Source organism: Zeus faber (genome assembly GCF_960531495.2).
Source record: "Zeus faber genome assembly, chromosome: 16".
NCBI lineage: Eukaryota > Metazoa > Chordata > Actinopteri > Zeiformes > Zeidae > Zeus > Zeus faber.
Genome location: NC_137202.1, coordinates 5,826,863 through 5,839,931, shown reverse-complemented (window position 1 = coordinate 5,839,931; position 13,069 = coordinate 5,826,863). Strand labels below are relative to the sequence as shown.

Sequence of the window (13,069 nt, the reverse complement as noted above, 5' to 3'; positions counted from 1 at the left end):
TGCACGCGTCGCTTTTTGATGGGCTTCAGTGTCGATGGGTAGTCGTTTCGCCTAATGCGATAGCCGTTCCCAAAACATCTGAGGAAGGACGTTCCCATCATAGATTTTGACTTTTGCGAGAGACGGCAGTGATGTCACGCTGAGATAATGCTAAGATATCACAAGGTCATACAAACAGCTTCACTTTTCAAGCCTTTTTCACACAGCTCTTGATTTTTGTCAAAATGTCTTGATGCCCCGTTTGTCCATCTAAAAAGCAGTTAACACCATGAGATGTAACAAAAACAAAAAGGCATCAAAGTTTCAGGGCATCCGCCAAGCACTAATTCCATAAAACATATTCCTTTCTAGGGATGACTTAATTTTGTAACAAAAAGGACATACTGTGTCTGGCAGACTTCAACACAGACAAACAATCCTAATAAACTGTTTTTAAATAACATCAGTCGATGGATTTTGCATAATGACAGACAGCCGATCACAAGCCACAACCCTGTCCTCCAAAGTCAAATTTCCCTCTCTAATGTCTCATCTGATGACTTCTGATGCCATACCCTTCAAATGGACCCCCAACTCCCAACCTCCATCTTGCATTTTGAGTAGGCTTGTGTGTGACAGTATTGATTTTAAGATACTGCTGCTCATTTACTAATCTCTCAAAGGCTTAGGGCCAAAATACATTTCTGATTTGCTCCTCTAATATGAATCATCATCTGGGACTGATTTACTGAATGTAGATCTCGGGATCGTACCAACAAACACTACTTTTAAATCCAGACTCAAAGCCTTTCTATTTCCAACTGCTTTTCAGAGAATGATCAGCTTGATTGAAATTGCAAAATAATTTTTTTATCAGTTTTTCCCAATCTGTTTTTAGATCTTTATTTATGTGGTTTAGTCCTTATGGTGTACACCCGTTTTAAATTGCGCTTTAACACGTTATCTTCGTGATTTTGTTATTTATTTTTTGACTCCGGCATTCCAGGTAAGTTCTGTAATAGTTAAAAATGGATAACATGTAAAAACGCAAGATATCCATGAATAAAGCATTTTAGGAGAAAATTATAGATTTATCTTAAATATTTGGATGCACGACGACACTTCATGAACCCCATAAGGTACATAAAAAATCTTTGAAATATCACATGGGTGATTATTACATTACACTACCTAATTTGTGCAGTTATTGATTGCAAAGAGGTCAGTGTTTCATACTCCAAACCTCCCATGACCTTCCCAGTCAGGACATGGGCATCATCAACCATTTTCTTCATCAGGCGATTTATTGACCACATCACAACCCATGGTAGCACACATAAGGGATGTAAACCTCGGGCAGAAAAGTTGGGCTGTCGAGCTGTTTACCTAATATGGGCTCAAAATCTGACTGAACAATTTTTGATTTTGTGGTTGCACAATGATTGTATGGATTTGCCGATGATTGTTTTTAATTGTGTACATCAATATTTGGCCTAACTCACAGAAAACACAAGCATCATCTGAACAGAAAAATCATACTCACTGAAGCGTGATAAAATTCTGAAATTAGGAAATGGCAACTACCAGCCTTGACCCCCAAAAAAGTAAAGGGATTGCACTTTAACAAGTTTCTCAAAAGAGGGATGACATGACTCATCTCTCCATCCCCTCCCCCTGACTATCACTCACCTGCTGCATGTGCTTTCATTCAAGCCAAAAATGCTGCACTCTATGACAACATCTAAACTGCGGTAACCTTAGACAGAAATCCTGGTTCATGGCACTGTATACTCATTGTGTATGAACTTCAGTGACCTGCACTAAAGTTATGACCCGATGCCATTGTGCAACAAGGACTTTTATCCAACTTTGCAGAAAATGTTGGGGCTGTGGAAGTTGAAACACTACCACCTAGTGTTTAGCTACAGCAACTGCATGGTTAAGAAAGAGCTACAGTGCACCCATTGTTTTTAGGAAGACGACATGGCACTGCAGCGTTTCAATCACTGTTGTGATGTAATAAATGTGTCTATTCAAAACACACATCTTTCTTTCCATTCAAACATTCATCTATTCAAGAATTAACTAAGCAGCAAAACATTCAGAGCATTCAGTTCAAGATTGTCTCATATGGTTAAAAAAAACAAGGCTATCTCTCAAAAAGCAGCACTAGTTCACAATGTGGAGTGTGTGGAAACATATCGACAGGCACAGCAAACTTGGGGGAAAACGCCTCCCCGTTGAGTCTCCTCTGAGGGTCCGGAGCACAGCACAGCTCCACAAAGTTCCTCATGGCCTCTCCTTCTGGCTTACATGAGATGTAGACCAATCTGCGAATAGTTGGCTGGTTTCGTAAAGCGCGGACCACGCGATGATGTAGGCCAGCTCGAGCGGGGTTTACCACAGCTGTGATGCTTCCTGCAGAGGAGCCCAGCTGCGACATCAGGGCCGGAAGGACCACTTCTGCTTTGCCAGCGAGAAATTCACAGTTGGTGACACCGTTGAACGCTGCATTGTGCCCCGCGTCCTCGACAGCCTGCTCAATAAGCTCGATGCCGATAACTCTGTCCACCCCGGAAGACAAAGCGATGCCGATGGCGCCCGTACCACAGCACACATCTAGAAGGGTGCCTTCACATTTTTCCGCTTTCGAGATGCACATGTCTCTCACAGTGCTATAGAGAACTCCGGCAGCAGCCGTGTTCACTTGGAAAAAGGCGTCTGCAGAGATACGGAACTTGAACCCCAGCACCTGTGAAGGATAGCACAACAAAGATGTTGGAGCAGAAACGCAATGCCTAACTTGAACTTGTTTGTACTTCCCTGTTGTTCAGGTTCCTCAGATTCTCTGGATTAGATCAACACATAATGCTGAAGTGTACCAAATCAAAATTTTTTACTCAATATGCTATGGCTTCTCTTTGATTATTATTGTCTAATATTTTGAAAATCACCTCCTCAAATATGTGGTGCTGGCCGTAGAGGAGCTGGTAAGGCGATTCTCTGTGACCGCAGCGAGTCATGGAGCTCTCCTGGAAGTACAACGAATCCAGACGACAGACTGCACCGGGGCCGTGGATGAAGTGATCCACCAGGGCCGCTTTATGAACTTCTATCTCCACAGGCGTGAGCGTCTGTGGGTGAAAGTACACGATAGCCATGGTGTGGCCCTCTGCGTTGGTCCTGACGGTGACCTCTCTCCAGTGACCCCCGTCGTGGAAGAGTAGGCAGGGCTCCAACGGGGAAAGGCGAATAAATTCCTGGTAGCATCTGGCCACCAATTTGTGTTTCTCTGGCATGTTGACAAGATGATCCCCGTTGACGCAAATAATGTTCCTGTGCCTCCCTGTGCCAACATAAAATCCCACTGTTTTTGGATTGCCATCCACTCCTCTGTTGACAGAAAAAGTGGACTTGTTGCGATAGCCGTCTTTGGCCGGTGAGGGCCGAATAGGCAGAACGGGGAAACTAATCTTATCGCCGACAAATGAACCTTCCTTTGAAAGCTGATTGGCGAGTTGGGAAAGTGTCCCTTCCCGGTCCCGCTGTTTGAGCTGAAGCTGCTGGTCGTAGCTGACCCTCCACAGTGGGGTGACCGCGTCCGCCAGCCTTTCTTCCCAGGACAGGTGTTCATTCAAAACACGTCTCTTTTTCCCATCCCTCCGCTGTTTCTTTGATTGCACCTGGATGGCCGAAGTAGCATCCTTAACCCAAACACAAAGACAGGCCTTCGCCAGGGACCTCCACACCCTCACAGTCGTGAAAGGTGTCACACGGGCAGCCAGCGGGGCCATAGTAATGGCAGGCGTCATTTTAAGATTATTACTGATGACTATTCAGCAAAACGACAGAATGGATGGAAATATCTGATGAAACTCAGAGTGAAAAACAACAAGTTTTGATCCAGTTTTATCATCGCTGAATCACTACTTTTCATTTCAAAGATTTTATGTGTCGCTACAAATAATCTATTGGGTATGTTTTCGATTGTTTTGAATGTTTTAAATTACACTTTACCCGCATGCGTTATGTTGTCTTTTTGATCTGTTTTGATGTTTTTTGTTTCTATTTCTATGCCTTGAATTGCCCCTGTGCATTAAATTTGCCGTGGAAATAAACGTGCCTCGCCTACCAAGAATCAGAGCGCGGCGCGTAGTGACGACGTCAGTATACGCGTTCCCTTGGCGCAACGTCATATGTGTGAGCCGGGGGAGGGGTGGGGGTTGCAAGTAAACAGTTCCGCCGCGTCGCGATGGACTCCAACAAGGACGAAGCGGAGCGGTGCATCAAGATCGCGCTGAGCGCACTGAGCGGGAACCAACCGGACAAAGCCAGGAAGTTCCTGGAGAAGGCACAGCGTTTGTTCCCGACAGACCGGGCCCAGAGTATGTCGAACGAGCCCCCGCTGTGGCTGTTTATTTGGATTCGGGTGGCGGGGCCTGCCGCGGAGGCAGTCGTGCTAACGTTAGCATGTTGAAACACTAGCTGCTGTACTGTCTGTTCCGCCTGTATGGCCTATATCAAACCCAGAAATGTTGTTTCCTAGTAACTTTAATCATGAAAGTGTTGTCTTTAGGGTTAGCAGATGAGATTATGCTCGGTTGTTAAGAGTTGCCTGTTGGGCAATTTGAGTAATTAGCATAGTAGGCTAATTAATCGCCAAAAACTTGAAATGGCTATAATTTTGCGTCTAGTTAACTTAGAAAGCTGAGCTAAGAGTCTTAAGTCCATGTTTGGGGTCTCCAGAAATTCATCTGTTACCATGGTGCAGTCATGCAACCCTTCCTCATTAGCATAATTTGCAGAGGTTATGTAAGAATTAGGTCAAAATCAGGAAATTACTATATTTTCGGTTTTCAAGATTCAAGAGGTTTATTCGTCACAAACATGTACATACTTTCATACATATATGCTGTGAAATGTCAATGCAACGCACCCGGTGGTTTTTAGTCAACTTAGAAACGTGACCTTAAAGTCTAGGTCTATGTTTTGATGTCCATGAGTAAATCATGCAACGTTTCCTCATAAGTATAATTTACACAAATTAGGTCAAAATTAGAAAATGGTTATATTTTCACGTTTAGCCAATTGAGAAAGGTGATCTGTGAGCCAAAGTCTATGTTTGGATGTCCAGAAATGAATCTCTTGCCATAACTAAGTCACGCAGCCATTCCTTGTTAGCATAATCTGGAGCCTCGTCCATTTAAAAGCGACATGATATTAGATATTATATAGTTTGGTTTTTCATTATGCTGTTTATCCCACCCGTCTCCCAAATGTCACCTGCTACTCTCCACTTGACAGATTTAAGGGTTCTTTATCAGATTTCCAAGACATGCATTGCCATTCTGTTAATCGGTTCCTAACTTTTGCATATTTCAGTCGCAATTCCGACTCGCTCTCCTTATGTTGTTGTGGCGCGGTATTATACGGCAAATGTTGTAATTATCCATCCAATGACACATTAAGTGACATTGGGAGTGGTGGGAAGAAGACGAGGAAAGTCAAGACGATAGAGTCGAATAATCCTGGCCGTACGGTACTCAAATCACATTCTGAACAATTTGTGTTTAAAAGGGTCTGTCTGTTATGTGGAGAAGAGTTCATGCCCAACCCCTGGGCTACATCAGAAGTGACATGTCAGCATTGCGAAAGCTCCTAAACCCCTCGGATTTCTTTTACGCTTGGCTCTATTTTTCTGGCCTGCTGGAGCATAGATTGCGGTTGAGGTCCATTCAACTAATTACCATTTCCACTAAATGTTATTTAGTGAAGATATTTAAGTACCAAGCTTGATATGCATCAACCAAATGTATGAAATTGCTGATGTGCTGTGCTAATGTGGATTACTGAGATAAATACATTTTTCCCTACAACAAATTAAACCTCACTTGTGTAAATAAAATGTGTTATTCCAGCAGGAAAACAAATATCATGCACTGGAATAGACTTCGATTAAGTCAGGCACCCAAGGGCAGCTCGGATACATCTCGAGGCCTTAAGCTCAGATACATCTCAGGGTGCTAGTGCTCGTCCCCGTCTGTTTAACCTCTGCATATGTGAAATATAAACAATGAATGCTAATATTACAAACTAATCCAACTACGCTCATAAACAGACCCCAAATGCGAATGAAATAAAAAGCACAAAGGGTTGAAATTGAAAGCAATGGTTGACTTTCACCCGTTAAAGATTGATACATTCCACAATTCGGTATTTCAGTGATAGAAAGTCTGGAGAGTGCTGCTTTCACAAGCGCGTCGTTGATGAAATTAAGACGTACCCGGTGTGACTCCACAAATCTACAAAATGACGCAACGCTTTTGCACCGATTTCGAAGCGGTGACGTGTTGCTTCTGGTGTGGCCCATCCAGCGTTTGATCAAAGTGCAGGACAGTTGATGGGGGAAAGGGAATAGAACATTCAAGCAGGTACTGAAAGACAAGATGCCTGGTAGACTGAGGTGTCTCTAACATTAGCCGATGTACAAGGAAATTTGGGTAGACCAATTTGGTTGCCTGAGGAAGGGTGACAAGTCTTTCCCCATCAAGAAATTGGGAGTACCTGATAAAAATCCACCACTCCCAATGTTGTCCTGGTTAATGCAAGTCGGCTGCTCTACCACATAGTTTGGCCTGTGGCAGGTACGATCGAGGACATAGCCTCTGGCATCAATGCACGCCTCCCCAATGCCTGTACTGCAGCTGGAGCTGATGAGACCCTTGTTGTCTTTGACCGTCACAATGATGAGCCCAGGGCCAAAGGCCACAAGAGGAGAAGACGAGCAGGAGTTGGTGCAACTGAGTACAAGCTGACAATCGACACATTCCTCCCTGGTCGAGAATTCGTGACTAAAAGCACATCAAACAAGACACAGCTGTAGCGCCTTCTGTGCTCATAGGACTTCACTGCTGTAAAGATCCTGTTTGTGGACCACATGGACTGCTTCGTCAGGCGTGGGGAGGCTGACGTCACCCTCATTAGCTACATGCTGAAAGCAGCTGGAGCAGGGGCACCCACCATACGTGTCCTAACTTATGATACTGACATTCGTCCTGTTAGTGCACTGGGCTTGGAAGGCAGGCGTTCAATCAGCAGTGCAGATGGAGAATTTGGATGGCACCATCCTGGACATAAAAAATGCCACAGTCAGGGTGTTGGGTGACAAATGTCAGGGCCTCCTGGGGATGCATGCGCTGTCAGGGTGTGACATTGTCTCCTATCCCTGTGGAAAGGTGCTTGTGGAACCGTATGACACTCATAGTGACCTAAAAAATACCGAAACCAAGTTCTTCCTCGCACTGTATGGGCGGAAGAAGGCCAAGTCGATGAAAAACGCTTGAGCCTGAACGTAAAAAGCTTCCTCCAACTGATGTCGGCGTGATGCTGCGCATAGTGTGCGCCCGTCTCCAAGTCATGTTGTGGAAGGCTGCGGATCAGAGGGAGCCCCCTGTAGAGGCCAGAGACACCACTAAATTTGAGTGGGAAGTTGCCAACGGAGGGGCTGTCGTGCCCCTCAGGCAGTGGCTGAATTTCAATTTGCTTTAATTTTTAATTTGCTATTTTGCTTGATGTCACCAGTTACAGCACATTGACGTCCTGCAGCCAAAAAAAGCTGCAGCTGCCATGCTGCAAATCCAGTTTCACTGACTATTGCAAGTGCGAAGGAGGTGCGGGCCGCTGTTGCAACCCATTCACAATACATAGAGAGGAAGACAAAGAAGATGAGGAGGCTGAAGGGAATGAGGCGAAGGATTCAAGATTCAAGGGGTTTATGATGAGAGGGTGAATGCCTTGAGTGCAAGGTTATGGTTGTTGCCCTAAGTAACTTTAAGTGAACTTATTGCTGTTTCTTGTATTCAGTGATTTGTAAGCTAAGTATCCAAAATTATATAAATGGTTGGATTTTTGTTATAATGTACATGTTTTTTACTTTTCAAATGAGCTAACTTGGGCCAATTATTGACCGTTTTTGAATTTTTCACTATTTTTAATTAAATATGGTGTTATTAGATTTTATGCTAATAAGGGTATGGCAATGAGGCTAGACATGTTTTCTTATATTTTAAATGCACTTTGCAGTATATTATTATTAAATTAAACTCACCCTGGCAGGTCTGACCATTTTTGATTGTCTTCTTTATTTAACTCGATAATGAGCTATATTTGCTAATTACACAAATTGCCCAACATGCAACTCTTAGCAACCAAGTTGAATTTCATCCGCTAGGCCTATACTGTAGATGACTTCAATCATAAAAGTTAATAGAAAACATCATTACTGGGCCCAAGAAATTTCCATTAGACTAACTGGTAGTTGTTCTTCTGGTGGTTGTTGTTTTACAGATTTTTGTATTATTGGTTGATGTATATTGTTGCCAGTTGAAGTAAAGTCTAATCGGTCATATTTACATTGATAGGTTGGAAATCTGCTTCCCCAGCCACCTGGGAGGATGCTAGAGCGCTATACGTTAGCTGTATTATTATTTCAATCATTCAGATAACTTAAGGTGTAGAAACAATCTAATCACCCATGTCTCTTGTTCCTAGAATTGCTCGAGTCGTTAGCACAGAATGGAAAACCACCCGAAGAAAATGGGAGTTCAGTGAACGGAGAAGGACCGAGGATGAGACATCGCGGCAGCGGGAATGAGGCTCATGTGTCGGAGGATGGTGCCTCAGACTCCTCAGCCAAGCCTTATACCGCGGAGCAGCTGGACGCCGTCAAGAAGTAAAGTGTTGTTTTTGCTCTTAGACTGACATTACGGGTGTTTACATCTGTTGGTTGTTTGACCGATGTAGTCAAAGTGAACAGAGGGAAATTCTGGGGTTTCTTACTATTGTTTTTGATCCGACAGCACATGTTTCAAAACTACGCCCATGCTTTATTGATCATTCTGTAATTAATATATGATTGGATAATTACTAATGACTGGAAAGTTCCACTACCCAATTTTCACTGTAGGCAACAGCGGGCCGATAGCTGTCAAGCCATGTCAACATCATCAATCCAAAATAGGCACATTCATTTTTTTATTTTTTTTCCACTGATTAGATTACAGCTAAGACCACTGGGCCTCATCTTACGGATGCAAATACAGATTGTGTATTTGCATCCGTAATACAGATTCTGACCATGACCAAATCCAGTTCTGGATAGATGGATACTATCTAACTATGTACAGGATTAGAATGTGGCCGACTGACTTATTTGATTACCTATCCACATGATTACTGCATCACTTCTTATATCTGTTATTTTCATTTTCTTATATTGTCCTATAATTGTTTTTTTTTTTTTTATCCAATATTTTTAAGGATCAAGTGTTGCAAAGATTATTACCAAATTCTTGGAGTTGAGAAGAATGCCTCAGAGGAGGATCTTAAAAAGGCTTACCGAAAGCTGGCCTTGAAATTCCACCCAGATAAAAATTATGCTCCAGGGGCGACAGAGGCATTCAAAGGTAAATATTGATTCATTTTTTTCCTCAGTGTTTTGTTTGCAAAGTAACAATTGGTAGCCCACCCTTACAAATGCAAATTACAAATACAAAGCTTCCGTCTCTCTGGGCTCCCTAGCCATCGGAAACGCCTACGCTGTGCTCAGCAACACAGAGAAGAGACAACAGTACGACCAGTACGGAGAGGAGCGGTCACACCCGACCAGACACAGGAACCAGCGTCACGACTTTGAGGCTGACATCTCCCCAGAGGATCTGTTCAACATGTTCTTCGGGGGGGGCTTCCCATCAAGTAAACAGGCCTCACGTTCTGACTGCTGCTTTTTACGACACTTGGGTGTACGCGGTTTGATTCAACTTTCCCCAAAAATTCTCTTTCAGGCAATGTGCATGTTTACAGAAATGGCAGAATGCACTTTGGTCAGCATAATAGGCAAGAGAGGCGAGAGCAGCAACGAGATGTAAGTCCTGTCTTTTCTCTTTTATAGTACTTAGATTTAGGACTGGGGAATAGGAACGGATTCTGAACTTCAAAGACTGTTCCATCGATTCTAATCCAGTGCCACTACTTGCTCGGTCGTAATTCCAAGATCGCTGCTCTAGCCCCGCCCAATTTGGACGTTCCGCCCGCTCATGCAGTGTGGAAGTCACGAGCTCTGTAACAAAGTATTTAAATTTTCTCTTAACAGGGAGGTCTGGCTCTGTTTGTCCAGCTGATGCCCATCCTCATCCTCATCGTTGTTTCCGCTCTCAGCCAGATGATGGTGTCCCAGCCCCCCTACAGCCTTAGTTACCGCCCGTGAGCATTTCTCTCCCCGGTGCCGGAAAAGTCCCGTGAATGTCTGTTTGATGCTGCAGGGAAGCTGCGCATTTGATCTCATTCTCTGATGTTTTCTTTTTTTGTTTTTGTTCCCCTGCCGCACACAGGTCAGCTGGTCATATTCACAAGAGGCATACATCAGCGCTGAAGGTGCCTTTCTATGTAGGAGACCGTTTCAATGAAGAATACTCTGGAACTAAGCTGAAGAGTGTTGAGAAAAGTGTGGAGGAAGACTACATCTCCAACCTCAGAAACAACTGTTGGAAGGAGAAGCAACAGAGTGAGTTGCTTGTTTCCGTAGACGTCATTTACTCCCCGCGCTCCTTGGTTTCAACCTTCCAGCTCTTTGCTGCTTCCCAGCAGCTTGTATACGTTAGCCTTTGCTGTGTCGTGTCGTTATCATTCCCCGCGGTGGTCGTCCATGTTTTCTCCAATCTGACCCGCGGCGTCTGCTCTGGTTTCCAGAGGAAGGCCTGCTCTACCGTGCTCGCTACTTTGGAGATTCTGACTTGTACCAAAGGGCGCAAAGAATGGGGACTCCTAGCTGTTCCAGATTGTCAGAGATTCAGGTTATACTACACGGCTAGAAACCAGTGACACATCTAAGGGTGAGTTGCATCAGAGTTCATTGCAGTAGGAACTGAATCTATGTATGTCGACAGTTCTCGTTTACTTTCATTCCACACAATGTTTTATCCGTCAATGCACTGACACGCACAATAAAGTTCAGATTTCATTGGGACCCGACCAAATTCACAGCAATTTTTGCTCAATTTCACAGACTTACATTCTCGAAAATAACAGATTTCACAGATTAAAAAAAAAAAAAAAGAAAAAGAAAACACGACTTTTCACGGCAATCATTAATTACAACTTTTTTGATTGATAGACCCAGATTATTCGATCATATTCCACTTAACTGTGGTGTCTAAATCGTCTCACCTCAAACGTGTTTGTTCCGCAACAAAAGCTCAGATAGTCACGCCACACGCACATTTAACCCAGAAACAGTTGTTTGTGTGTTTATATTCTAAACGGTAGCAGCAAACACACTTTTGGCGAGAGGAGGAAACACTATTCAAGTTCACCCAAGTAAAAGGGCTAAATTAAATTTGTTTTTAATTTCTGGATGGCAAACAATAACACAAATGGTGACGTTTTATGGAAAGCTTGTAAAATGGCGGAGACAACTCGATTGTTTTAAGGAATTTAAATCATGCATGTAGACACCTTATTCAAAATATCATATTCTGATTATTCAACTTATTCTGATTAATGTGTGCATGTAGACAGACTGCGTTTTGAATAGCTCCATCATACCTGTGTCAGAGGTTGCTTTTTTAAATTTATTTTTATCTTTATTTTTTTCTCCGTAGGTTTTTTTTGGTACTTGAATCTAATAAGGAGAAATCTCTTGGCGCCCACTCAAATTGGAGTCAAATCACCGCAGCGAACCGAGAGAATCAGAAATGCCTTACGTGTGGTGGGGCAGCAGATGTCATCAGGGATTCTCTGTGCAACTCGATGCAGAGTGACTTCCTGTAGAACTGTGAGGGGCTTGAGTTGACTGCTGACACTATCCCGATGGTGACCGTCTCCGTGACGGAGTGATTTAAGGCAAAAAGAAAAACAAAGCTGCTAAGATTTCACTTTCTATATCCCCGACCTTTTTTTTTGTTTTGTTTTTTATTTAAAATGTTTTGAGAATCCTGCTCGCCTTCTCATAGACAGATCTGAGCCACTGACAGAATATTGTAATTTTTATAGTTCTAAATGTAAATATAAATTTACTTTTAACAGTGCAGGGTTAAATTGCATCAAGCTAAAAATCATTTATTATATAATTTAATGTTATTCTGTGGGTTTGCTTGTAGCTTGTTGGAACATGAGTACCCAAATCATCACTGAAAAACAAACCTATATTTATTAAATTAATCCCGCTAAACCTGTATTAAGTTTGTTTGAAATAAATGTTTCTCATGACTACCTGTCATACGCTGCCCGATCTTTTGTGATGGATCATCTGGCAGCTTGTTCAATTAAAATTTCAAATGTCTCTTCCGAGACGGAAGAGATCACATAAACGCAACACAAATTCATGTGTCGTTGAGAATATCAATTAAAAGGTATGTTATCCAGGAAATGAGTGATGCAACTTCAGGATAGTAAATTCCTAATAGTTGTAAAAAAAATGAGCATCCAACTATTTCACTTACAATGAGTGCAGCCTGAGTCATGAATCAAATGACACGATGACAAACCCATCACGTGACTTGCGCGGCAGCGTATAAGATATCTTCATAAGTGCAGATGTCAGTGGGTTTTATTTCTGGATTGTTCTGTTCTTGATTTACGTTGGTCCATGATTAACTTTTTTATTTTTATTTTTTTTTTTTTTTTTATAAAACCTGTGCTGTCAGCATGCTGGGCATACGGCACTTGGTTATGGAGAGCCACCACCAACCCCTCTCCCCATTGGAGAAAATCCCCGTTGGTACTGGTGTTGAAGGTCGGTATTATGTAAAGGCCAACAGCCGCCCCTCACACCCACAACAGCAAGCAGTCCACCCAGGGCCCCGGAAGGCACCCGGCGGCGCTCTTTGCAGCACACCCCAAGCGGTCAGGACTCCAGCCAGGTCAATCACCAACAGCAACAATGTGCAATTACATTTAGCAGACGCTTTTATCCAAAGCGACTTACAATTGTTCAAACACCGACGGACGCAGCCATCAGGAGCGATTAGGGGTTAAGTGTCTTGCTCAAGGACACTACAGCATGCTGGCAGGAGGAGCCTGGGATCAAACCAGC

At 43.2% G+C, this 13,069-nt stretch overlaps 2 protein-coding genes across 2 annotated transcripts; one reads left to right on the top strand and one right to left on the bottom strand.

The window, feature by feature from the left end:
* Positions 1-2,128: 2,128 nt before the first annotated feature.
* On the bottom strand, positions 2,129-3,773 carry trmt2b (tRNA methyltransferase 2 homolog B; the record flags this gene model as incomplete). Its single annotated transcript, XM_080017013.1, has 2 exons — positions 2,129-2,731; positions 2,934-3,773. The coding sequence occupies 2 exons, from the start codon at positions 3,771-3,773 to the stop codon at positions 2,129-2,131; spliced, it is 1,443 nt and encodes a 480-aa protein (XP_079873139.1).
* Positions 3,774-4,214: 441 nt separating this feature from the next.
* dnajb12a (DnaJ heat shock protein family (Hsp40) member B12a) lies at positions 4,215-12,418 on the top strand. Its single transcript, XM_080016333.1, has 9 exons — positions 4,215-4,364; positions 8,530-8,710; positions 9,298-9,443; positions 9,559-9,732; positions 9,822-9,901; positions 10,130-10,239; positions 10,368-10,540; positions 10,726-10,868; positions 11,637-12,418. Exons 1-8 carry the CDS (start codon positions 4,232-4,234, stop codon positions 10,845-10,847), a joined length of 1,119 nt encoding a protein of 372 aa, XP_079872459.1. The 5' UTR covers positions 4,215-4,231; the 3' UTR covers positions 10,848-10,868; positions 11,637-12,418.
* The last annotated feature ends 651 nt before the right edge of the window (positions 12,419-13,069 follow it).